The sequence below is a fragment of the Furipterus horrens genome, unplaced genomic scaffold (genome assembly GCF_987537825.1).
Source record: "Furipterus horrens unplaced genomic scaffold, mFurHor1.1.pri manual_scaffold_2, whole genome shotgun sequence".
Taxonomy (NCBI): domain Eukaryota; kingdom Metazoa; phylum Chordata; class Mammalia; order Chiroptera; family Furipteridae; genus Furipterus; species Furipterus horrens.
In genome coordinates, this window is record NW_028327172.1 from 202,579,178 (window position 1) to 202,605,984 (window position 26,807).

Consider the following 26,807-nt stretch of genomic DNA (forward strand, 5'->3'; position numbering starts at 1 on the left):
AAAAGCTGCTGCTTTGCAAGCCATATATTACCATTTAGGCCCAGCAAAATTAGTTTTTTCTGGATGCGTTCCAGTTTCCAGGTATTCCTCTGGTGCTACAGCCACACCCTCTACTTTCTCTCCCCAGTCTCCCTGTTCTGCCAGCTGCCTCACCCGCCAGGGAAAGAATTTCCTGCTTCCCCCGCCCCCCCCACTTTCTTTGAAATCCATCCACAGGGAAAGACTGACAGCTGACTGCTTGAATTTTGCATCAGAAAGTTATCAAACAAGAATTTTGATGATTTTGTATAAAGGTACTTTTTTTTTTCTTTTTCACTGAAATCTTTCTTAAAAGGGCATTCATTATTTGTAGAGCACAGGAAGTAACCGATTTAAGCAGATGGTTTTTCAAGTGCATTTATTACTTGACAACTCTGAATAAAGTCTTTCTTGCAGCTCAGCATTCCTCCGGGTTGATTTTGGTACTGAAGTTTTAATCCTCTTTTCGAATTTCTAAAGAAAAAGGGCTGTAATGCTTCCAAATAGTTTGGTCTGGCTGCAAGCCAGAAAAGGCGATGCCGCCTGGACGTCTTTATTCCACCGAATAAAGGAAGAGCAGAGGCAGGGCCGGCCCAATCGATCGGCTGAAAAAGGACACCTCTGGGTGAGTGTGGAGGCAGAGAAGGAATACCCAGCATTGCTTCAGGGCTCTGCATGCGCGAAACGGCACGGGTGTGTACTGAGCAGTCAGCTAAAAAAAACTTTTTTTTTTACTCTGAAGCATAATATGTAAAGAATCCGAATGTAAGAAATCTGATACTAAGAATGGGGAATTAGAAAAAAAGAATTATTAATATATTTCTGATTATTCTAGATTAAACATTAATGTAAGATAAGCACTCAATCAAGGTGTCTCAGAGAGAAGAAACCCAAAATGACTGGGGGTGCTTCATGTGCTCATCTGTGACACCTTGATTTCTGTTACCTGTCAGCTTTCACTAGCGATGCATGAGGGCAAAACTGGAGCTAGAGGAAGGTGGAACAGGAACACCGTTAACTGGGGGAATAACCATCAGCTGTTTCTTTTAGACTCCTCTCTGGGGAAATTTGGTAGCCCTGACACATTCCAATTTAATGTTTCAGTCAGTTGAGTTCTCACAATAGACCAAAGCAGTCCCAATGGTGGAAAAAGCATAACTGAACTAAAAGTAAACACTACTTTTACTCAGGCTCATAGTGGGGAAAAAGTTTTGAAAAGGACCAGCCAAAATAAAACAGATAAAAACCTTCAACTCCCAATACATTTCTCCATGACTTTCATACTGAGGCCAAAGGAGCTACCTATTGAATAAACACAAAGAAAATATCTAGTATGATAACTAATAATTAGCCAAACATGAAATTGAAAAATAACTGACAAATACGTATTTGGTTTTCATTAACAACAAAGAAGAGCAGATGATGATGATGATGATGATGATGATGATGATGATCATAACAACAAAAACTGCAGCCATTTCATTGGACACCTGCCACAAGCCAATGACTGCCCAGGTACTACTTTGTAGGCTTCTCTACATCACTGCAGACACGTTCTTAACCTCATTTCATAGGTGAGGAAATCAGTGTTCCAAAGGGTAGGCATTTTTGTCAAAGAGAATAATATAGAAATTTCTATGATTTTTTTAACATATAAAAGATTATTTAAATGCAATTGATAAAGGACTTTTTCCTCTAATTATTACCAAAATATTTAAATATCAATTTCTTATGCTCTTTCATTTATTCTATAGAAACATGTTGGTGACATCACAAATTAAAATTTGTGGCTTTATAATTCATTGAGTAAGAGACTTTTTCTTAAGAAGAAGAAAACAGACTTAGATTCTGATTTGATCCAATTTTTTATGAACTTACAGAAGGATGAGAAGAGATGGAATGAAGTCTGAAGAAGAAACGCACATACATCTCACGGAATATCTGATACAATTTGGAAGGTTCATGGTATAGAAAACAAAGTGGTGCAACTGAAAGAATAAAAAAATTCATTGATAATATTGCATAACTACTAATATTTAAAAAATAAGTTCATTAAACATGAATAAGTCCATATTTTATAGTAATAATATTCACAGACAAGTTTAAATGAAAAAAATGTTTTTAATCAATTTTTAAAAAGATAAGTATTATAATTTGAAAGAAATACAGTAACTAAAAATGGAGTGATAATGAACTAACTTGAGTTCCTGGGGGAAGGATTTATGATTATTCTAGTCTACTGGTTCTAAATTAGTGGTTACTGCTAAAGTATTTGTGGCTGCTTAACATATTTTTCTAAAATAGTATATATATATATATATACACTGTGTATCAAACATTTTGCATCATCTACTTCCTTAGCGAACATTTTCTTCTTGGGTGTATAAACCTTGGACTATTTAAATGACCAGAAACGTGAATAGTCAGGAGTTGATGTATTTTGTACTCCAAGAATTGTTAGAAGATTTAAACTTTCTGACATCATTAACTGTCCTCCAATCATTCAAGTATATCTTTTAAAAACTATTTACTTGAAAAATTCTTGCAGGTGAAATTATTAAAACAGGATAACAAGGCTAGCAGTTTTATTATCAGAGGTAAAAATTTATGTTCTTAACCTTTTAAAGTTTTCTATTTTAAGTTCCTCACATATTTACAAAAGAAAATAAAGCAGAGTGCTCTATAATTCAGGATTTCTCCAGACTACTGGCATGCACAGCAACACTGCATTAAAGCATTTGGTCTTCCTCATCAACACCATCAAGGACAGCACAGTGCAAAGTTCCTAGATCCTTTTGATCCTTTCCTTTATTTTTTATAAAAGTAAAGCATTCATGTATTTCTGTTGAGCCTAAAGGTTGGGGGGGGCAGCAAAAGTGGGGACAATAATCTTCAACAAATTCACATGTAGTGTATGAATATTTAAAAATGAAGTGCTCTTAAGGCATAGAGCATTTTTCCTCTGGTCATCTTCACTGAGCTTCTTGCAGGCCTCATTCGGTGACGCCTAAGGCCAGAAAGGCACTGCTGGGGAGAAAGAATTTTCCTCTGTCCTACAAAGGTTCTTCTGGCTGATCTAATAGTCAAGACAAGGATGAGACAGATTAACAGGGGAAAATCAAATTACATTTTGCACACACAGGAACCCCATATACATGAGAGAGTCAGAGACCCCACATGCATGAGAGGGCCAGAGACAAAAAGGTACACCGAAGCACAGGTGACCTCCTGAGCTGAGGAATGGGGGAGAGTCCTGAGGCTTCCAAGTGGGAGAGGGGAAGGCAGTGGCTAATAACAGCACATGGTTAGTAAACACGGGTGGGCAAAGGTAGATTTACAGTGTGAGTACACGAAACACCACGTTTATTCTTGTATTATTATGTATTGTAGTTATTCATTCTTATATTATATATTAGTATTAACCTACTTTTGCCCACTCCTGTAGATGTTTGCCCTGATGTACAGATAGGTCCTTTTACTTCTGGTAATAACTCTTATTATGAACAAGGCCCCCAGTTTAATCTCTTCAGGGGAGAGGTAAAAGTTTCTCTTGAGCCCACAGGGTCTTCGTTGCCTTTAGCTCAAAATAACCCTCATGTTCTCAGTCCCTTGAGCACTCAGGGCTCTCCCACCTGCACATGTGTTTTTCATGTGTATTCAGGGTGACTGAATGCTTCGATGCAACTGTAGCTTTGCACACCACGAGTCTGGAGAAATCATAAACTCAAACTCGGGATTCGTTTTTCCAAAGACTTAATGAGAATTGGTTCAGGAACTTAAGCAACTTCATCTTACACCCATTAAAACTAAAGATTAATGTGTATTCCTCATCTCCATTGGATTAGAAAATGGTAAACCACAGGACCACTTTCACAGCATGTTTTAATTCTGATTTGTCAAGCAAGCACCATCTGAGAAATTATGATGACGCTTTTTTTCATTGGACATATAAACAAATACTAAACTCAACGTTTAAAAATGTTCATAACAACACGTGTTCATGATGTGCTAAAAGTGTGATCTTCATGTTTAGTTTTCTAAATTGTAATAAAATAGTGAATATTTTCAAGCCCAACTTACCATACATTGAAAATCCATGAAAAGGGATTACACCTAAAAAAAAAAAAGTATTTTTAATTAGTATGCCCATTGAATTATTAGGTAAATGCTAGATGATTAAAACTGAAAATATAAAGTCTTCCTATTTTTGTTTCAACTTTGTTCATGAAAGACTTAGTGATGGTAAACTGAAGAGTTTCTGCTCAGCAAAAGAAAACATCAGCAAGATGAAAAGGAAACCAACCATATGGGAAAACATATTTGCCAATGACATCACAGACAGGGGACTGATTTCCAAAATATATAAAGAGCTGATACGACTCAACATCAAGAAAACAAACAACCCAATTAAAAAATGGGCAAGGGACCTGAACAAACACTTCTCCGAAGAGGACATACAGAAGGTCCATAGACACATGAAAAAATGCTCAACATCATTAGCCATCAGGGAGATGCAAATAAAAACCACAATGAGATACCATTTTACACCAGTCAGAATGGCCATCATCAACAAATCAACAAGCAACAAGTGCTGGCGAGGATGTGGAGAAACGGGAACCCTACTGCACTGTTGGTGGGAATGCAGACTGGTGCAGCCACTATGGAGAACAGTATGGAATTACCTCAAAAGATTAAAAATGGAACTGCCTTTTGAACCAATGACTCCACTACTAGGATTATACCCGAAGAATCTTGAAACCCCAATTCAAAAGAACTTATGCACCCCTATGTTCATTGCAGCACTGTTTACAATAGCTAAGTGCTGGAAACAACCTAAGTGCCCATCTGTAGATGAGTGGATCCAAAAACTGTGGTACATTTACACAATGGAATACTATGCAGCAGAAAGAAAGAAGGAACTCCTGCCATTTGCAACAACATGGATGGAACTAGAGAGAATTATGCTTAGTGAAATAAGCCAGGCAAAGAAAGAAAAATACCATATGATATCACCTAATACAGGAAACTAAAGAACAACACAAACAAAGGAACTAAATAGAACAAAGAGCAGAATAGCAGTCAATAGGGGGGAGGGGAGAGGGAGAGAAGGGGGATAAGTAAGGGAAGGGTTTAATTGAAGAGCCTGCATGAAAGACTCATGGACATGGACAACGGGGAGGGATATGATTGTGGGAGAAGGGGTGGGTTGGGTGGGGGAGAGAAATTGGGGGAAAAGGGGACAACTGTAATTGAAAAACCAAAATAAAAAAATTAAAAAAAAAGAAAAAAAAAAGACTTAGTGATGGTAACTAATAAAAATATATTCTTTTAAATATCTTTTAAAAAGCAAACTAGAGATTAGCAATATAGATAGTTAATTTTTCTATTGCTAATGTTGAAAATTAAAACTTTGAATATATATTACAAAAACTGAAAAAAACAGCAAAAAGGCAGTTCACAGAACGAAGTTAAAGAACTAATTATAACGTTCTCAGAGGTCAATAGATTAGGTCCTTCCTGAAACAAATTCATCCTGTATGTTTTAATCCGACGTGTTTAAACGATAAGTGAGAATTTCAAGGTACCTCTTGTGTAGATGTATTCCTCTGTAAACTTACTGAAAATTATATCATAGGATGTGGTTTAGAGAAAGTATTGGCAGGAATATGGTTCCAATTCAGTGTAATCTTTGGCAAGAATTACACACAAGTAAATTACACATCTACTTCAAAGAAATGCTCGAAGCCTAACCCGGTGTGCTAACCATCTTGCCACATTGCAAATGTAAACTTAGAATCTGTACAGCTTCGGTTCAAAACACAAGTGCTGTAATATACATACCACTGTACATCTATCACTGCACCAGTTCAGGTCCAAACACATTACAGAAGAAAGCTGAGATGTTTACCTTTTTTGAAAAATAGTATAGAAGTGCTTTATTCATCTGACTTGTTCAGTGGCGGGGACTTTAGAGGTCATCTAGAGTAAGTTATAATAAATTATTGTTCAGTCTCCATTTAGATACATCCAGCAATAGGAGATGCATTAATTCCCAATGCAACCAGTTACTATTTTTAACAGGTTTAATTTGGTGGGGGGAGGGGGGTATCTCTCATACTGAGTCAAGCTCTGGCTCCATGTAAGCCTTCCTTATTATTCTTAGTTCTGGCCACAAAGGTCGCATAGAACAAGTCTAACTTGTCTTCTTTGAAAACTTTCAGAAACATTTGAAGACATTTTTCTCTCCCTCCACCCCCATCACTACCAGGACTTTTTTTCTCTCTAAGACTATAAATTTTTTTAAAAATTATTTTTCAAATACAGGAGACTTTAGGGGCTTCTCTAGTCGTTCCTCAGATAAAGAGGTCCTGAGTAGCTTCCTTACTCTCTTCTCTTCTGGACAGGCTACAGTTCGCCACAGTCCAAGGGAAGTGACTAAAACCTCTAAGCATCCTTCCTCCCTGCACCACCACACAGCTAAGACACTGTGTACTTGTGCATTTGTTTGTGACCTAAATAAAAGATTATATTCTTATCTCTAGTAAGTTATTTTCTGGTGAACCATTCCAGTTTGAGGGAATCCTGAATTTGCATTATGTTCTCTAATGTCGGCAGCCGTCCGTCTCGAGAGACGATGGTGTAGCTTCTTAAGAGTCTATCTGCACCGCCGAGAATGGCTGTGCAGTCCGACTCGGGAGTGACACGGTATCTGTCTCCTCCCGTGTTGAAGTGAAGCTGAAGCTACAGAGCCTGGGCAGGGTGATATGGAGGGTCTGCTGTTGCCCATGCAGCAGACCCGTTCTCTAATGTATTCCCTACACTTCCTGGTTCCATAATACTGAAAACTTCCTTAGTACGTTATCTACGTCCTCACCTAAACCATTATAAAAGTGCTGAATGAGACAGAGAATGGACTTGTCACTAGAGACCTCCCTCCACACTGAGAGCAATTCATTAGCATGTTATTGTGGTTAAAGCACAGACGGGGTGTCAGACACTAGATGGGTTCATTTAGCTCTATCACTTAAGAATTCTGTGCCTTTAGATGAGTTTCTTAACTTCTCTAAGCTTCAGTTTCCTCATCTGTCAATCAAGAGGTAATGCTAGAAGCTACATGTGATTAAATGAGATATGGCTGTACCTTGGCCATTAATAAATACCTATGCCCTTAATAAAACTTAATTATTGATATTATTCACAAATTAGCTCTTATTTCTTTGTTTCAAGAAAGAATTTTATGAAAACAGAATATGAGAAAAATCCAGTATTATTCTGAACTATATAGTATGCCAAGCCAACCATCTTTAGAATTTTGTACAGCATCACAAGATATAATTTTCAGGATCTACTTTCCCCATTTCCCCCTAATCTTCTGGAACACACCACACCCATCTTGCCCATCTCTGGCTGAATCCTGTGTTGCTTGTCAATTTTCTTGTTCATCTGAATTTGATCAGCCACCCTGTTCTCTTCGCATATTTAACACCCAATTACAGACTTACATTTCTCCTCACCAGGAGGCTGATGCCGTGAACTCCCTCACGCGTCTGTTCCTTACCCCAAATGTTCTTCACGTGTTACATCTGTTTTCTCATTTCCTTTCAGGGAGATCTTCAGATGAAGATGTTTCCTTTTTCTCTTCCAGAGCAAACACCTTCATCTGAGCTCTTAATCCTGTTTCCTTGACTTTCACAGTGGCTGGCAAGCTAGAGCAGGTCTGTGGCTAGTTTTTGTGCAGCCTATGAGCTAAGTATGGCTTTTACATTTTTAAAAAATGGTTTTTACATTTTATTTTTTTAATAACAAAAAAGAATTTATCACAGAGATTGTTTGTGGCCTGCAAAATTTAAGATATTTACCACCTCACCCTCTTCAGAGAAACCAACCTCTTTGGAATCCTGCCCCAGCGATTCTCCCCTCTGCCCCTTTCTGTACGTTATTCAATAAATATGTCTTGAGCCTCTATATGTGCTAGACACTGTCCTAACAGCTAGAGCTCACTTTTTATTAGGGACAGAAAGATCATCTTCAGTCTTTCCTATTCCACTGTAACCTTTCAGCCAAGGATATATAAGTTATTATAAATATCCTCAACAGCGACCTAATTAAAAGTCCATTTTCTTCCCTGGATCCCGCTTTCTCGACAAACAAATCTCTCATCTCTCTCTTTCCCATGAAGCCACGCTTAATTTTTTGAAAATTCTCCAAATTAACTTCTTTCACTTCCTCATTATATATCCTCACATCCCTGTAAACTGGTTTCTACCCCTAGGACCCCAACTTCTGGTTGCTAAAGCCGGGATCTCCTCTCTGGGTGTCTGGGAAGTCCCCTCCCACGTGTGAGCTGACCAGGCTCCCCGCTGCTCACTTTGCTGTTGTTGTGACGTTTTTGGTTAGTTCTCTCTGCGGCCCACTCCTTCACTGTAGCTCCTTTCCTAGACACTATTGTATTTGTTTTCCCTCTCCTTCCCCCAGCACCTCTTTATCTTGTGCCTCCTTCTGGAGACTCCGTTTCTGTAAAGGACTCCCCACCTCCCTAGTCTTTAGGGAAGAGCGCTGTGAGTCATCCCCGCTCTCTAGTTCTCCCTCGGCCCTCACACCTAAACGTGACTGTGCGCCTTTCTGTCCCTTTAGGGTGAAGGATACTTAACTGTTCGGGATTTGGCCACATTCTAACATCAGCAGCTTCATTTCTCTTCCCTAACCCAAAGCACAACTCTAATCCTGTCAAGTTCATTGCCACTTCTCCTTCAGCCTCAGGTGTAGGACCAGGGTGTAGGCAACACTCTCTTCCATCTCCAGCCCTGTCCCAGCCTCATCCCTTCAAGATTTTAAACAACATTCCTCCTAAAAAGATTCCCCCCAACAGCCCCTATTCTTTACCCACAATCAATTCACTAATCAGTAGTTTTGTATCACTGACTTGCCCTGAGTGATTGAGGTTCCTTTTCTCCTCTATGTGCCTAGACAATCCTGCACAATTTTGGGTCTCTTCATTAACCTGTTTCCTCCTTCAGTACTGCTCTTAGACCGAGGCTGGAACCGGAAGGGGGCTTGGAGTAAGGGTTCTGCTCTGGCCCTCCTTTTAGACCACAACCCAGGTAGCCAAGACTGTGAAATTCCAAGCCCAAAGACTCCTAGCCAGCTGCCAGGGTCTGCATGGCTTCTTTGGCAAAGCCACCCTCCTGATGGGGAGGTGACCAAAGGGCTGCTCTTTGTGGAAGGCGTGGGATGGAATCCTGCGTGAGAAAGGGTGGAGATACCACAAGCTAGGGTGTGCTGAGAGGTCTGAGAATTCTGAATTTGAACCTGGCCTTCCAGATTGTTATAAAAGTATACAGAGATGGACAAAAGTAGGTTTACAGTTGTAATACAGGTAAATAATACAATAATTAAAAAATAATAATACAAGAATAAACTGTGTTTCATGTTCTCTCAACTGTAAACCCACTTTTGCCCACCCCTGCATTTTTCAAGACAATAGAGTAGACTTTATCAGTTTATTTGCCTCATTTATAACATTTAAACACCTAGACTTATGGTAGGTGGGCCTCCATGTATACTCCTGCTCTAAGCCCTACAAAAGTTAGGAATAGACTTGTCTTCACCTATAAAATTAGGGTAACACCAGCGAGGCTGTGAGGATTAAATATATGTGATGTGCCTCGCATAACACCTGATGCAAAATCTGTACTTGACAACTAATGTTTTCCTTCTCTTATCACAGTGTGCTGTAACCATTTTTTGTTTTTGTCTCTCTCCCCAAAGAATAAACCCCTTGAGTATAGAAACTATGTCTTATTTATCTCTTGTCCTCAGAGATTAGCCTAGTACCCAGAATTCAACAGGTACTTAGCAAATATTTGTGGAATAAATATATAAAGTCCCCAGAGAACCTAGCTCTACTGTTCTTCAACCACTCCTTTCCTTCCTGTTGCCAGGGCCCGAATTCAGGCTCTGATGAACCTATGGTCCTGCTGATTGACATCCGTTCCCTCAGACTCTCAGGCCTCCAACCAGCTTTTGGAACGGTTCAGGTTATCTTCCCCACACGTCGGAGAGACCATGAAAAAGGCCTCTTATGTCACATCCATGGAGGGTTTTACACTGACCACTCCTTCATCCGCTAATCATTTGCTGAGCTCCTACTCATCCAATTAGCTGATGTTTAAAAAACTACTACATAGCCCCTAGAGATGTTAAAGTAAATATATTTCTCCTGTATTCATGGAATTCACATTCTAACTTTGTGATATAGGCTGCGTGTCTACAGAGTAAAATTCAAAAACTCTGATCTGGTTTAAACTACTCACGATGGCAACCCGAAATACATACTCCCCCTCCCCTTTTATTGCTATACAATATTATGTTGAGCGTCGGCCTGCGAGCTAAGTGTCGCTGGTTCAATCTTCCAGTCAGGGCACATCAGAGAAGGAAAACTCTGACTCCAAAAAACCTCCGCTGCCTTGCGGCATACCTCTTCAGGGGAAAGGCTAAGGGAGTAAACCCCGACAGAAAATCCGGAGCCAGAGTCCCTAAGGCGGTTTGACGTTGTAGTCAACACCGGCAACTCCTGCGGCGCACCTGAAGCCAAGCTGTATTGACTCCGTCTTTCCCTTGGATCCTTCAGCTGCGAAGAGAGGGGGGGTCTGCTGCATGGGCAACAGCAGACCCTCCATATTACCCTGCCCAGGCTCTGTAGCTTCAGTGTCATCGCAAGATGTCGATTCAACACGGGAGGAGACAGATACCGTGTCACTCCCGAGTCGGACTGCACAGCCATTCTCGGCGGTGCAGATAGACTCTTAAGAAGCTACACCATCGTCTCTCGAGACGGACGGCTGCCGATGATTATGTTAGTTTCAGGTGTCCGACATAACGATTTGGTATTTTATACGTAGTGAAATGATCACCACAGTAAGTCTAGTTACCATTTGCCACCACAGAAAGTTACTACAATATTATTGACTACACATGCTATACAGTACATCCCTGTGATTTGTTTCATAACTAGAAGTTAGTACCTCTTGATTCCCGTCCCCCAGTTTGCCTCCCCTCCCCTTTGTCACACATATCCGCTGCAGTACAGCCACACCAAATTATTTATCATCCCCAGAGCTCATCGTGCATTTTCCTACTTTGGCAGCTTTCAACTTGATAATTCTGTATCCTAAAATGCTTTTTTGTTTACTACTCAGACTATCAAAACCTTACTAAGGTCAGGTACTACCTCAGAGAAACATATCCTGATCACTTAATCACAATTAAATGCTTATTCTTCCACATTCTCATGGCACTTTGTTCATATTTCCATCACTATACTTTCATTACATCTTGTATTACAATTAGCTGTTCAACAGATTGCTCCAGAGGACAGGAAATAGGTTTCACTCATCCTTGTATGCATTTCACGATGCCACGAACGTAACTGATGATGAATACACATGTGCTGAATGAATGAATGTCTCGATGGGATGGATGGATAAGTGATGAACAGAGAAGCAGCAAGAAGTGTACAGGTAGACAACTGTCTAGTCAGGAGATCAGGACTCCATGGTGAGCTTTCCACAAGCTAGCTGGGTTAGCTCAGGAAAGTCGCTGAAACTTCCTAGGCCAGTAACTGCTTGTCATGCAGAGGGACTAAGGCTGTCTCTGGAATATTATCTCATTTAAGATTCTGTGTTTAACAACTGCGACTAAAGTAAATGCAAAAAAATTGGAGAGCTGAAGAACACCGGGCATATGAAGATTTCTGATGGTTAAGATTCTTTAACAACTTAGAGGTCTTTGCTTTCTAGAAACTAAAAAAATTCAAAACCAAATTAGTCATATTAAAGGTAAATATTTCTAATGACACTATAGCTACCAGCTCTAGTTTGGGGAGGGCCCCAGAACCATATTTCTTCTTCAAATCTCTCTCTCTACATCTCTAGCTGCACCTCTTTTTCTTCCTGTGAACACCCATGTTTTTCTACCTTTCCTCTCTGCTGCTAACTTTTAACAAATAATTTAAAAATCTGTCTTTCCTAACTTTCTACAAAATACATGTGAAAGAAAAACAAAGTATGAGAAAAATAACTTAATAAATAGAAGGCATATTTTGATGTCTAACAGAAATATAAGTACATATTATATCTTTCTACATAATAAATCTCAAAGCAGATTGCTATTGTATAAAACTCCTATAATCATAATGCAAAAACATTTTCCCTTTTGCTGTTAAGTTACTGCAGAAACATTTGCACAAGCAGATTAAGGCAGTCAGGAATGAAGATATTATTATTATGGTTTTCATCTTCTACAAATATTTATCAAGAGTCTGCTAAGTGTAAGAATACCTTAGTCAGGACAAGGCACTTTTAATTAGGAAGCTTACAGAAATGAAATAGTGACCTGCCAAGCAGTAAAAGAGGATGCGTGTATACAGGTAACTCATGGTTAATGACATTTTCACTCCGTTTCCCCCAAGTTCTAAAATCTATAGCCATTCTCTAAGTAGCTAAGGTATAATCTATATAAGTGAGGAGCCACAATTCATACTCTGCATTATCTTTACCATGCAGCATAGTATCTTCTGCATGTGAGATGCTCAACATATGTTGTTAATGATGGAAATCTGAACATATAAATATAATCAAGGCTTATAAATAAAATATTAAAGTATAAGAATCACTTATGAATAAATAATCACCATATAGGATAGGAAGCTCTCAGTAACGCAGTGTTGACATATAAATGGTCAACAAAGTCACACAGATATGATTTTTAATTCTGTGTGGCCCTGGGAAACTACCAACACTCTGAGTCTCCATTTTTATTTCTGAAAATTGCAATCAATAAGACCAACTGCTTTAGGCTGTACTATACACCAATAAGTTAATGTATTTAAAGGGCACCAGTATAATATTTAGTAAACAGCGGATGCTTCAATAACTGTAGCTACTTTATGCTCTCAGAAGGGGGAATACCACATTTCAGTATCAACTTAAACCTAAGAAACTTTTTTTTTTTTTGTCAGTGTTAGATAGGGATTCACTTCAGCTTAATGAAGATTAGCCAGGGCTTAGGACTCCAAGAAAAGGTACACAGGCCACTCTGTTGAAGAAGGGCAAAGTCAAGACTGGCAAACAAAAGTAGGAGGTGTAAGAAGCACGGAAGAATCCATTAGCACTCTAGGGCACATACCACCTAGAATATGTCTTTGATCTTAGAGGCTGTCATGTTCTTGGCCAGTTTCTTAAAATCCTTTCCTTTGGCTCTCATCACTTCAGTTTTTCAAGGGTCCAGTTTCACCCACCTGGCCATCTGCCACGAGTGTTACTTCTAGCAGCCTTCGGGATACTTGGGACACCATCTCTTATGCGGCCCATGAGTCCTACAAGTCTGCTATGAGTGATGATTTCAAGATCCTAGCCTCCCATTACCAATCTGAAGAAAGTCTAAAATACTAACTGCCTAAAATATTAATTCCATTCAATAGGAATGACTTTATAAAGTAATGATTTAACGGGCCTTTGACAAAGCTCAGAACGGTGAATATTGTCAAAAAAAAATCTTGAACTAGATAAGATATAAATAGGAAATGTGACTCAGATAATACACCAAGTATCAACATGCTTTATACTTACTAAATATTTTCCCTTCATTTCCTCACTATTAATATTCAACATTTATAGTTGTACTATAACTCTTACTTCTAATTCAGTTTAACATCACTCCAGTTGAAAGCACATTTTTATGCTCTTTCATTTGAGATTACTTAGTACAGTTTATTTCATTCATTTGTTGAAATAAGCATTTCCTCTGTTTATTCTCATTCCACACGAGCCTTCTGGTCATGAAGAACAGGGATTAGGACAATGGATAAATTATTTTCTAAGTATTTCCATTATCTTTCTGAATTAGAACTTCAGAATATGACTGTTAACTTTTTAGTAGTTAAAATTTGCCCAAACAGCAGAACATATCCATATTTAAATATCAATCTAAAAGTCATACTTTAAATAAAATTTTAGTTAGGTTTTCAATTTATGTGTAAAACTACACATTGAATGAATTTTAGATGTTTTGAATTTATTTAATTAATACAGATGACCAAGTACATTGCTGTTTATCAACTTGACACATGCAGGCAGATTTAAAATGACCTATTTTCATTGATTCTTCCAAGAGCCTTTCCTAACCTGCACTGTAAGGAGCTGTCCTGTGCACTGTAGGATGTTCAGCAGTGCCTGTGAGATAATGACAGGTACGACCCCTCTTCCCCTGGTTGCAACAATGATAGCATCCTCAGACATTGCCAAATGTCCTCTGAGGGTTGGGGGGTGGAGATAGATTTGCCCCTGGTTATGAACCACTCACTGCTCTAGAGTCCTAAAACTCTACTTAACGTTCACTAGCAATTCATTATCTTCTCTTGTCCTACAAGAAACAAATGGTATCAGCAAACTGTGATGTTTAAGTATCAATCAGAGCTATGTGTAAGTTTTGTGTCCTTGTTTCTGTTCTTGCTCTTCTATATTCTCCTACACTTGTGTGATAATGTGTACTGATTGGTGCTTTGGGCCATATGTGATTCCAGGTGCTAGATATGTATGTTGGTCATCAGACTATTACGGTCCTTGTTCTCTTGGAGGTTACATTAGAGTGACTGGGAGGCCCCTTTCCTGGCCCTTCATCTAACACACCCATGCCCTCCCCCACCACCCTACCTATCATCAATTTCTTTTCCCTTTTCTTGTTCACTTCACTGCTCCCTGAAATTATTTTCATTAGCTATTTCTTTACTTGTTTATTATTTCTCCCTTGCTAGAGTTTAAGCTCCTTAGCAGCACTACTTTTATTTGGATCACTCACTCAGAAGAGGGTGCTAGAACAGGGCTAAGTATGTATTGTATCAATAAATAAAGACAATACATGTTGAACAAAGAATTAAAAAAAAGAAAATCTTATAAAACGCTGTGAGGAATCTCCTTCAGCTCAGAAATGTTGCTCACTAGTTGTTTAATGAACCTACTAGAGAAAACCTCTCCACTGACAAGGCTTCACATGAGGTGGGAAGTAGCGTCTGATACTACTGTGGCCTGTCACTTCCACCTGAAGAAAGGGGATCACAGGTGGCTGGGTGAACAGCAAACCTCTGTCCCTTGGAGGCACCAGCCTGGTCAGGGACAGAGAGCGTGCCCCCTCTCTATGGGGGCCACTGAGACCTAAAAAGCAAGACCAGTTTGGAGGTGGTGGTGGGAGAGGTATCCCTGAGATTTCAAAGTGATCCTGTCATTGGCAGAGGTTGAAGAACAGAGTGGGAAATGTAAAAATGTTGCTGAGTATTGCCCTGAGTGAAAAATAAAGGGATGGCAGACCAAGTGGTCTTTGTCTCTTCCTGTATTGCCACGTTAGATGCACAGCCCAGAGAAGAGAGTCCTCCTGATTCCGGTAAGGCTCTAAAACAACCTGATAGAAGAAATAATCTGAAGAATTATGTAAGTTTATGAACAGCTGTGAGGTTACCCCATTAAGAAGTTAACTATTTTTATTCTGGATGAAAATCTTTCTAGAACCTATTATATATATACACACACACACACACATACAGATAAATCTTTTACTTTTTCAATGTGTTAACCACTTTATTTTCTTCTAAAAGAGACTAGAATAAACTTAGTCACATCTTCTGAGGCAATGGGGCATGGTGATTATGAATATTGCTTCTGAAGTCAAAGATCTTGGGTTCAAAGCCTGGCATTGCCACTGGCCAGGTGGGCAAGTTAACACTCTGTGCCTTGGTTTCTTTGTCGATAAAGAGAGATAATAGATAATATTAGTACCTGTCTCAGAAGCTTCTTATAAGGATTAAATGAATTAATACATGTAATGTACTTAGCATGCTGCTCGGTGTATAGTAGTCTTGAGAAATGTTAGCTACTGCTGCTGCAACTACTGTTACTATTATTATTATAGCAGTATTTTTTCTTGGTACCCAGAGAAGGGGCCTCTGTGAGCCTGGGGACACAGGGGAGGCTTCCTGAAGAGCGTGGCACCTGGCCTGAGACTGACAGGTCAGGGAAGAAAGGCTGAATGGGCCGTTCCTAGCCGGGAACAGAGGTCACGAGGGAGGAAGCAGTCCAGGGCTGTTGTGAGAGCAGGTGGGTGGGTGGGTGGGTGGGTGTCAGGAATGAGTAGTTTGATATTGATGCGATGAAAAGTATCCCCTCGTGCTCTGTCGAGAGGCTCGGGCATCACTTATAAACAGATGAGGGTCATTAAGAAGCCTTTAAGGAAAAAAATAGCAATTTTCACATTTTCCTTTTCCATGTATACCTCAGACAGCGTCATAAAAGGTAGAGCAAAGCTGGAAAAGAGACTTGGAAGAAGAGACCAATTAGGTGTCTGTAGCAGTTAAGAAGCAAGAGCGATGGGAAAGCCTTAATGGTGTGGAAGAGAGAGGCCCCACGTGTGCTTTGGAGATGAAACTGGACGCTGCCGGTGAACTGCTAGATGAGGGGGTCCACGGTTGAAAGGGATCAAGGACGACTGCCGGGTTTTCGGCCTTGAGTTGCTGGTTAGATGAGAGAACAATTAACCGAGAGAGAAAGAGCATTTTTGTTTTGCTTTAAAATTTAATTTTGTTTTTTTTCTCTTTTGAATAATGGGCATAAGAAGGTAAATTAATGAGTTCAGGTTGAGACACGTTGGGTTTGAATTAATTATTGTAGGAGTCAGAATTGAAGATATAAATTTTAGAGTAATTACCACATAGAGCCAAGAGAGCAGAGAAAAAGCCCGAGGAAAACACGTGAAAAGGAGAGCGGCAGAGCAAGGGTGGGACGGGACACGCTGGAGGACATCGGTGCTGAAGGAGGGACACGGGGTGGGGGTGGGGGTGGGGGGCTGGCCAGAAAAGGACCTGGGACACTGCACTGAGAGGTGCAGAGAGAACACTGCGTTTTAGATGGAGTGGCCAGTAACGAAGCTAAATCCAGCAGTAACAGCTGCACTTTCTGAGTACTCACTACGCATACATCAGGCACGGTGCTGTTTCATACATTGTGTCTCATGTAACCTATTACCCACGTGATACGGATGACGAATCTGAAGTTCAGCAAAGTCATGGAACTTACCCAAGGTCGTAGGTTGAGCTGGCAGAACTGGGATCTGCACCCAGGTCTGATGGCTTACAAGGCCCGTGTTCTCAACTTTGGAGTAAAAGAACTTCTTCGGGATGCAACTGAATGTTCTTATAATAAGGACGGCCGTATTTGCTTTACAAGAAGCATAACTTAAAAACTATCTAATAATCTCAAAGGATTACTTAATACTTCATAAAGTCATTATACATTTGATCACTTTGTATAATGAAAACATTATTTCAGTGATATAGTTCTTAATAATCTTTTTATTTCATAAACTTATCAAATTGCAGAACAATAAAGTGCAACAAAAAGGCAATCCACTCATTAGGGCATTGCGCCAACGAAGCCAAAGGAAAGGTCCTGAAAGGACCCGTGCTCTTCAGAGGAAATCTAAGTGCCCTGGACTTAGATACCTGTCGGCTTCATTGTCCCACAAATATTCCTATTGGGCTCAAGGGAAACCAGAGAGGCTATGCATAGTTTAGCATATACTACAACATGAAAAAGTTGATTAAAATAGGTATTCTGTAGATTTATTTTAGATAATCAATTATTATCTTCTTAAAGGTAGAGAATAAGAAAGTTATTCCTATTATAAAAGTTGGAATTGTACTATTTCCCACTAGAGGAAGGAATAGATTTATTCTTACCATTTGGTGGATAAAAAACAGCATATTCTTCTATTCCTAGTTTTCCTGTAAGAGAAAGCCGTGGAGCGTTTCAGTGAGATAAAATAAATAAAACTTGAAAACTTAACTAATTTTATAAATGTAATTAATGGAATTTTAAAAAACTACAATAGTAAAAGCTCATTTCATCTCATTTTATGGTATGGAATTAATTTGAAAATATGCCAGCCAAACTTTTTTTTTTTTTTTTTTAATTTTAGAGAGAGGGGAAGGGAGGGAGAAACAGAGGGAGAAAAACATCTAATGGCTGCCTTCCATATCCGCCCTGACCAGGAATTGAACCGGCAAACATGTGGTTTGCAGGACAATGCCTAACCAACTGAGCCACACCAGCCGGGGCCAATCCTTTGATTTTAACAAATTCAATTAAAATCAATAGTATAAACTTAACTACAAGGTAAGAGATACAAAATAATTAAAAGAACAGATGCTTTCAAGCTTCTTAAGAAGAGAAGCATCTACTTATAAGCTTAGAATTGTTTTGCTAAGTATAAACAATTCTAATAATTCATAAAGCAAGTCCTAAGCTTTGCAATGCCTCATTAGTTTACATTTTTATAGAATGCGCTGAAAAGTTAAAAATTAAACATCTTTAACTATATGGTGGTAATATTTTCTGAATCCCAAAACAGTTTATATGTTCCAAAAATAAGGCTAAATATTGAAAATCAGAATTGTCTAAAAACATTTAAGTATATTCACTTCACCATATTTGAATGTTTAAAATAATTTAAAAGTAGCCTTTCCTCAAAACTTCCAAGGTTCTGAGTTTTTTCCCACCTTCCACTTAATACCTTTAGGAAGTTTTTATTTTTATAGTGATAGTTTTTCTAACACCTTCAGTCTATTGAAAAGTTACATGCAATTTTGCCCTGAGCTTTAAGGTAATATTTTTAATTAAATTAAAAAGTTTTTTGTTGTTCTTATTGGGGGTGGTGGCAGAGAGGAGATGAAGAACCATGATATTTAAGTTAAGGTGGTGACAACAGGACTGCTTTTGTATGTCAGAAGAGAATGGAATAATGAAAAATAGATAAGTAGATAGATAATACAGGTGGATACTTAATACTGGGTTGATGTCAAAAGGCAAAGAGAATATATATAAAAGACCTGGTCCCTCAACTGTGAGGCATTTAATCCAGCCTAAAACATGAGACACTTAGGATATGTTTGGTAAATACTCTGGCACATGCTTGAAGTGTTTTAGAGGTTTAGAGGAGAGGGAAATTAATGATGGATTGATGGACTTGGTGGGATGCAGGCCAGTTCTTCAAGAATCTACGACTTTTGGGGAGAGGTTAGAATGAATAGGGAGTAATGTGGAATAATCTAGAAAGCAAAGTTAGCTAGGTTAAGACAGGAGCAACTGATGGACAGCCTTAAATCTTGGCTGAGTTTAGAGGTGATTCCGTTAGACAATTAAGTTGTACAGTCAGGCTTTTAGTAGATGGTATTAAAGAAACAAATGAACAAACAAAAGGTTCAATTTAGAAGCAATGGAACAAAGAGAGCCCCCAAGTTGGGGGGCAGCCTGATCCCAGCACAAGGTGATGTGGGCTTGTCCTAGGGCAGTGGTTGGAGGAATCAGGCAGACAGTCAGACTTAGGAGATACAGGAGTAACTCTTCGTGGTAACAGCAGAGGGACCATACACAATAGCTTTTGGTGCTGGGTGTTCACCACTTAATAATAAGGAAAAGTTGGGAAAAGTTTCCAGGTGAAATTAGCTCACATGTCAGGTGATAGCAGGATATTGAAATAGCGATTATCTTGTAGGCAGCTAGTGATAAAGAGAAGCACTAAAATAAAAATTAGAGAGCTATTAGCATATAAATTATATCAAAATGTTAAATGTTGTAGAATGTTTTGAGAGAAGAAATATAGAAGGTAAAAAAATTAGAAAAAGCAAATTCATGTGATAAACTCATAAAAGGGAAAATAAAAGTCAACAGATTAGACAAAAACAGCAATAGAGAGAACAAACAGTCTTGGTATGATACGTAAGTGTTAAAAACTCTTCCAACTTCTGGTCAAGATGGCAGCATAGGCAGACACGGATCGTCCCTTCGCACAACCACATCAAAATTACAACTGAAATACAGAACACCCATCACTCAGAACCATCAGAAATCGAGTTGTATGAAAGTCTAATGACTACAGAATTAAAGAAACCACATCCACCCAGGCGCGTAGCAGGGGCAAAGGCACTGAACTGGTTGGTCCCACACCCACGTGTAGTGGATAAAAATTCAGGAGGGGTATCTCAGAAGCGAGGAGTCCCAGCTCCACACCCAGTCCCCCAGCCCAGAGTTCAAGTGCTAGGAAAATAAGTCCCCACAACTTCTGGCTGTAAAAACCAGTGGAGATTGAGTCTGTGGAAGAAACTGCTGGAGCCCCAAAGAATTCCTTTTAGAGAACCCACACACAGACTCACCTGCTCAACTCCCTCTGAGCTCCAGCACCGGGGCAGAAGCTTGAAAGCCCCAGTGGCATAGAGGGAGGAACTGAAGTGTCTGGCATTAAGGCGAGCAGAGGCCATTGTTCCTTTTCTAAACCCTCCCCCAACAGAGCCAGCAAGCTGGTGCCATATCTGAGATTCCATCAACCTGGCTAACACCGTTTGACCCACCTTGGGGATCCCAAGAGACTCTGTCCCACCCAACTTACAGGCCCATCCATATGAATGGCTGGTCTGGCCCCTGCTTCAGAACTTCCTAAATCCTATCAAACAAGCAACAGCTGGCTTCAGTGAGGCCCAGGCACAGCACTAGCAACAGCCAAACTAGATTCACAGCTTGGCTTCACCTGGGAATCTCCAAGCCCAGCACAAGTAGCAGCCATCTCAGATTGCTTTATAGCTCAGGGAGGGTGGTCCCGGGAAAAACACAGGTCGGGGCTGACCTTGGCCTGCACCACGCAGGAAACCCCAGGGCCTGTGAACCCAGTGGACAGCTACAGACCACGTTGGATCACCACCACCCTGCCCCTGCACAGCTGATCCTCCACAGAGGGTGGAGGTTGGTAGTAAGTGGTCACAGCCAATCCTTGCAGGTGACTGACCTGGGTAAATCCCTCCCATTGATCTGCCAACAGCAACCAAGGTTCAACTACAAGAGGAGGGTGTAGTCAGCACATCAAGGGGTGCACCTTGATAGTGGAGGCTGTGCCACTAGACACTACTGGACACTACATTAGGCCACACTACAAAGACATAGAGTCAAAGCAGCTCTACCTAATACATAAAATCACACACAGGGAGGCTGCCAAAATGAGAACACAAAGAAGCATGGCCCAAATGAAAGAACAGATCAAAACTCCACAAAAGGAACTAAACAAAATGGAGATAAGCAATCTATCAGATGCAGAGTTCAAAACACTGGTTATAAGGATCCTTAAGGAACTTAGTGAGGACCTCAACAGCAAAAAAAGGTCTCATCAGAAATGAAAGATACACTAATTAAAATAAAGAACAATTTACAGGGAAACAATAGTAGAGTGGATGAAGCCGAGAATCAAATCAATGACTTGGAACATAGGGAGCAAAAACAACCAATCAGAATAACAAGAAGGAAAAAAAATCCAAAAAAATGAGGAAAGTATGTATAATCAGCCTCTGCGACAACTTCAAGAGGTCCAACATTTGCATCATAGGGGTGCCAGAAGGAGAAGAGTAAGAGCAAGAAATTGGAAATATATTTGAAAAAATAATGAAGGAAAATGTTCCTAATTTGGTGAAGGAACTAGACATACAAGTCCAGGAAGCACAGAGAATCCCAAACCAGATGGATGCAAAGAGGCCCATTCCAAAACACATAATAATTAAAACGTCAAAGGTTAAAGATAAAGAATTTTAAAAGCATCAAGAGAAAAGAAGTTAGTTACCTACAGGGGAGTTTTCATTAGACTATCAGCTGGTTTCTCAAAAAAAAACTTTGCAGGTTAGAAGAAACTGGCAAGAAATATTCAAAGTCATGAAAAGCAGAGACCGACAGTCAAGAATGCTCTACCCAGTGAAGCTGCCATTTAGAATAAAAGGGCGGATAAAGAGTTTCTCAGACAAGAGAAAACTAGAGAAGTTCCTCATCACCAAACCATTATTATATGAAATGTAGAAGGGACTTATTTAAGAAAAAGAAGACAATCAAAACTATGAACAAAAAAATGGCAAAAAATACATATCTATCAAAAATTGAATACAAAAAACAAACTAAGCAAACAAGAACAGACAGAATCAGGGATGGTTGCCAGATGGAAAGGGGTGTGCGGGAGTGGGTGGAGAGGTGAGGGGATTAAGAAGTACAAACAGGCAGTTACTGAATAGCCATGGGGATGTAAAGTACAGTACAGGAAATGGAGCAGCCAAAGAACTTACATGCATGACCCATGGCCATGAAGAATGGTGACGGTAATGCCTGAGGGAGTGGGTGTGCTGGGTAGTGGGGAGGAAGGGGGAAAGATCAGGACAACTGTAATAGCATAATCAATAAAATATTATTAATAATAAATAAAAATACTTCCTTTATGTTACTAAAATTTTACCTCTTATGTATGATTTCGGTGGCGAAGCACTGTTGTATGCAAAGTGACTCAACACAGATGTATCCCGGGAAAAACAAAGTAAAACCTGGGTATAACATTGGAAAAAAACGAACAATTAAGCACTGTTTAATTCATTGCTATTTCCTGCTTGGGAGGCACAGAGATAGACTCCGGTTCTGTACTGTGCCTCTCAATGGGAAGAGTGCCCTCTATCGGTAAGTGTAACCGTGAATGTCAAGTGTGATGGCCAACGTTCATCTAATTTCTTACTGTTAGGCTCTTAAACCTTGAACAATAGCAGAAGATGCAAGTTGCTAACTAACAGTTAATTCTCTTATTGTGTTTTGTAGATGACAAGAGAAAAACCTGGAAAAAGTTGACAGACGAGGACCCTAGGGAACTACGGTGGCACAGAGCAATTTGGGAAGTGCAGGAAACTGGAGCAGACTCATTGCTGGGACGCAGCAGCAGGCAGCTGGGCATGCCAGGGTGGGAGGGAAGGCGACTCAAGTTAGTTAGCAGGGATGGCAGCCGCAACAGAACAAGCAGCAGCGCAATACACATTAGACGCTGGTCATCCTACCAGCACGTGGAGTGTGGCAAGCCTACCTAAATCAAGGGTGCTCATAAGGAGAGACTGGATTGCTGACACCAGCCTGGAATTTTAGGGCATGGAGCCAGTCCCTGGGAAAACAATTAGTGACAGGAAATCTGGGTCTTGGCAGTAAAAGACCTGGGATTCAAAAGATGTTACTAAGAAAAGAAGTTGGGAATGACTGGAAAGGCAGAAACCCAACTAACAGAACAGGGACATGAAGTCAGGCCTGGACTAACAGCAAGAATAAATGAACAGGAGAACCGTGGTTCCAAGACACAAGAGAGGGGGCAGCTTTAGAAAGACAGGTATGAGGATTGCACATCAGTACATCAGTCAGGCCTAAGGGTGAAATGTGTACCAACCCTTGCCACTGCTTTATCTTTATTGTATTTCAAAATACTACACAAGCAATACATACTTATGATGAAAATTAGATATACAGATCCTCAAAAAAGGAAAAACACCAATAGTCCTACCAGTGTTAATCTTTTGATGTATATCCTTTCAGACTTTGCTTATACACACATATATAAATTTTTCAAACAAAACAGGATTACACATACTGTTCTATAATCTATTTTCTCTCAATATTGTAAGTATCTTTTTACTATACAGAATATTCCACTATATGGATGAACAATAGCTTATTAAACCTGTCTTTTTGTTGATCATTTAATTATTTTCACTTTTCCCAGACTATAAACAATGTTGCAGTGAACTTCCTTATATCTGAATATTTATGTGCACCTTACTTAAATTCCTAAAACTAGACTAGGTGTCAAGTGATGGGCATTTTAAATCTAAAACTTTTTTATATACATTTCTAAATTGCCCTCCAGAAAGGGTTTCTTGTATTTAAACAAACCCAGCAGTAAGATAGTACAGAGTCTCTTATTCTCAACCAAACGAGTTGTCATCATCTTACAGGTAAAAAAATGGCATCTTGCTTTAATTATTAATGAGGGGTGAACGCCCCTCTATTTGCATTTCTTTTATTTTGCAGTTTATCATCTTAGTCTATTTTAAAAATGAATGTTTTAAAAATTTGATTTATTTAAATTATTTGTATTTTAATGATTCTAATCTTTGGTCTAATTATATGTCTAATTATATGTCAAATAACCTGTTAAATATTTTTGACAGAGATATTTTTAATGTTTATATTCTCAAACCCACCAATACTTTCTTTCATGTTGAAAAAGGCACTCTCCACATTTATAAGCCTCTCAATATATTCACCTAAATATGAATATCATTGCTTTTGTTCAAATATTTCCGGGTATTCCCCTTTGGGAACGTATGTCAGCTTATCTTTTCTGGCATGGCATGCAAGTCTCCGTCTGGGGCTCCTTTCCTGGGATCCCATCTTGCAACATAGTAAAAGTGGGGGGAAATGGTCAAATTCCAAATACAATGTAAAGGCAGAACCAGCAGAATTTACTCGCAGATTGGATGGTGTGCATGAGAGAAAGACAGGAATCAAGGATGAAGCCAAGCAGAAGGATGCTTGATCTGAATAAATGGAAAGATGAAGTTACCATCATGAGGCAGGGAAAGGTGAGTGGGCCAATTTTGAGAGATCAGGGGTTCAGTCTTCAACATTCTAAGTTTTGAGATATCTGCAAAATATCTACACGGAGATGTTGAATAGGTAGTGGGCGATACTAGTCTGGAGAACAGGAGGAGAGGTCTGGACTGAAGATATAAATTTGGGAGCTATCAACATACAGACGGTAACAAAAGCCACAAGATAGGTGAGTTTGGTGAAATCACCAAGGAGTGAGTGTAACTAAAGAAAAGAAGGCCAAGAACTGAGACCTGGCACACTCTAACATTAAGACATTGGAGACAAGTCAAAGAACGACATTAGGAGGCTGAGGAGTAACCAACACAAGGGTCTTTAGGATCCTTCATTAACATGGGTCCCTTTGAGTGCTGGGCGTTCCTGGGGCATGTAGTGTGTTCTGGTAAGAAGGGGAAGTCAGGCTGGAACGAGAAAGTATTTCTATGTGTGCATTTCTGGTAAGCTGCCTAGTAAGAGTTCAAGAAAGAAAAAAGAACCTGAATCTCTATGGTTCTAATAAGTTATTATTTTTTCCCTTATCCTAAATAATTAGACATCAGTTCTTACCTGATTCTGTATTTGTAACTTTATATTCTCTTCCTTAAAGAGAGCCCCCCCCCAAATTGTATAAACTTTAGGTTCCCCAAATGTTGAATTTGCCTCTGGTGAAGAAAGGGCACAACTGAGTCAACTGCTATTGAGGGATCGATTAAGAGGAGGATTGAGTGTTGGCCATTGCATTTAGATACTGGTGACCTTGACAGTAGCAGTTTCAGCTTAAAGGGCGGGACACCATATACAATGATCAGTAGCTTATAATTATCACTTTTTAGCAATATATTTTAGAGGTCTTTTCATACCAGTATGTATGAATATACTGTTGCTTCATATAGCTGGTTCATTTTAAGGGCCTACCATTTTTCACTGTGCGTCTATACCATAATTTATCTAATGGGTTAGTCCCCTAAAAGTGAACATTTAAATGATTTTCAACTTTATGCTATTTCTGACAATGCCAAAATACTGAGCCTTTTACTGCATCGTTTTACACATATATGAATATCTCTGTAGGACAAACATATAGAAATAAAATAGCCCAGAGGGTATGTGCACTGAAAATGTGATCGCTGTCTGGCTAGTCACAGTCTTCGTCCTCTTCTATCCAGCGTTTCTTTGTGGTCATAGCAGAAAGGGGGCTGCTGAGTGAATGCAGTCTCTTCTGTCGTCTGGCTCTTCATTTTCTGCTGTATGTTCTAAACGAGTATTGCTCATATTTAAAAAGGTAAGTGATTTTAATATTTTACATGGTAAACAGACTTTTAATTATCGTATTTGTTCTAATGGTTTTCAGTTAATCCCTTGATTTTTTTTACATATCTATACTTGATTATAATTTTGTATGCTTTCTGATATCTATATCTCTAATTTATTTTTCTTATCCTATTAGTGAGAAATTCCAAAATAACTTATGCTCTTTACTTGCTTTAGTGGGGATATCTCTAGTATTCAAACATTAAGTAACATTAACTTAAACATTAAGATAGCAAATATTGGTTTTATATAGCTATTACTTATATGTCAAGAAAATATACTTCCATTCTAGTAAAAAAAAGAAAAAAAAAAGGAATGTTAGGTTGCATAACAATGTGAATATACTTATCACTACTGAACTGTACACTTAGAAGGGTAAGATAGTAAGTTTTAGAGTGTTTTTTTTAAACCACAGTTTTAAAAAATAGATGCCATTAAATACAGTCTCAAATACTTTTAGGGCATCTATTGACATAATCGTATAATTTTTAAATTGTGATATAATTGACGTATAACATTAGTTTCAGGTAAACAACGTAATAATTTGATACTTGTATATATTGTGAGATGATCGTAATCATATCACTTATTCTTAGACCTAGAAATGTGATGAATAGTTGCCAATAATTTAGTGAAACCATTAGGTTCTAAAATATTCTAAGTCTATAAAATGTTATCAAACCAGTATATAATATTAATCTCATCTCTCGGCAAACCTCTCTATACCACCAGGGTAGGTAGAATAATGCTCCCCCTTGCCAAGATATCTACATCTTAATCCCTGGAACCTGTGGCCATTGTACCTTACATGACAAAAGAAATTTTGCAGGTGTGATTAAATTGAAGATAATTAGTTCCGGAAATTATTTTAGATTATCTCACTAGGACCAATGTAATCACAAGGATCCTTGTCATAAGAGAGAAGCAACAGGGTCAGAGTCAGGGAGAGATTTAAAG

At 39.1% G+C, this 26,807-nt stretch overlaps 1 protein-coding gene and 1 long non-coding RNA gene across 2 annotated transcripts in view; one reads left to right on the plus strand and one right to left on the minus strand.

Moving 5' to 3' along the window:
* The window catches only part of TBC1D19 (TBC1 domain family member 19), a 114,656-nt gene that overhangs the window by 11,959 nt on the left and 75,890 nt on the right, over nt 1–26,807 (minus strand). Inside the window, exons 14-17 of the mRNA XM_090268198.1 lie at nt 22,378–22,462; nt 17,801–17,845; nt 4,099–4,131; nt 1,897–2,006 (exon numbers count right to left, since the gene is read on the minus strand). Coding sequence (XP_090124324.1) covers nt 1,897–2,006; nt 4,099–4,131; nt 17,801–17,845; nt 22,378–22,462 — 273 coding nt within the window. The remainder of the gene's footprint in view (nt 1–1,896; nt 2,007–4,098; nt 4,132–17,800; nt 17,846–22,377; nt 22,463–26,807) is intronic.
* Nucleotides 473–2,007, plus strand: LOC150020281 (uncharacterized). Its single transcript, XR_016509335.1, has 3 exons — nt 473–643; nt 1,430–1,533; nt 1,899–2,007. It is a non-coding gene; the product is annotated as an uncharacterized LOC150020281 (long non-coding RNA).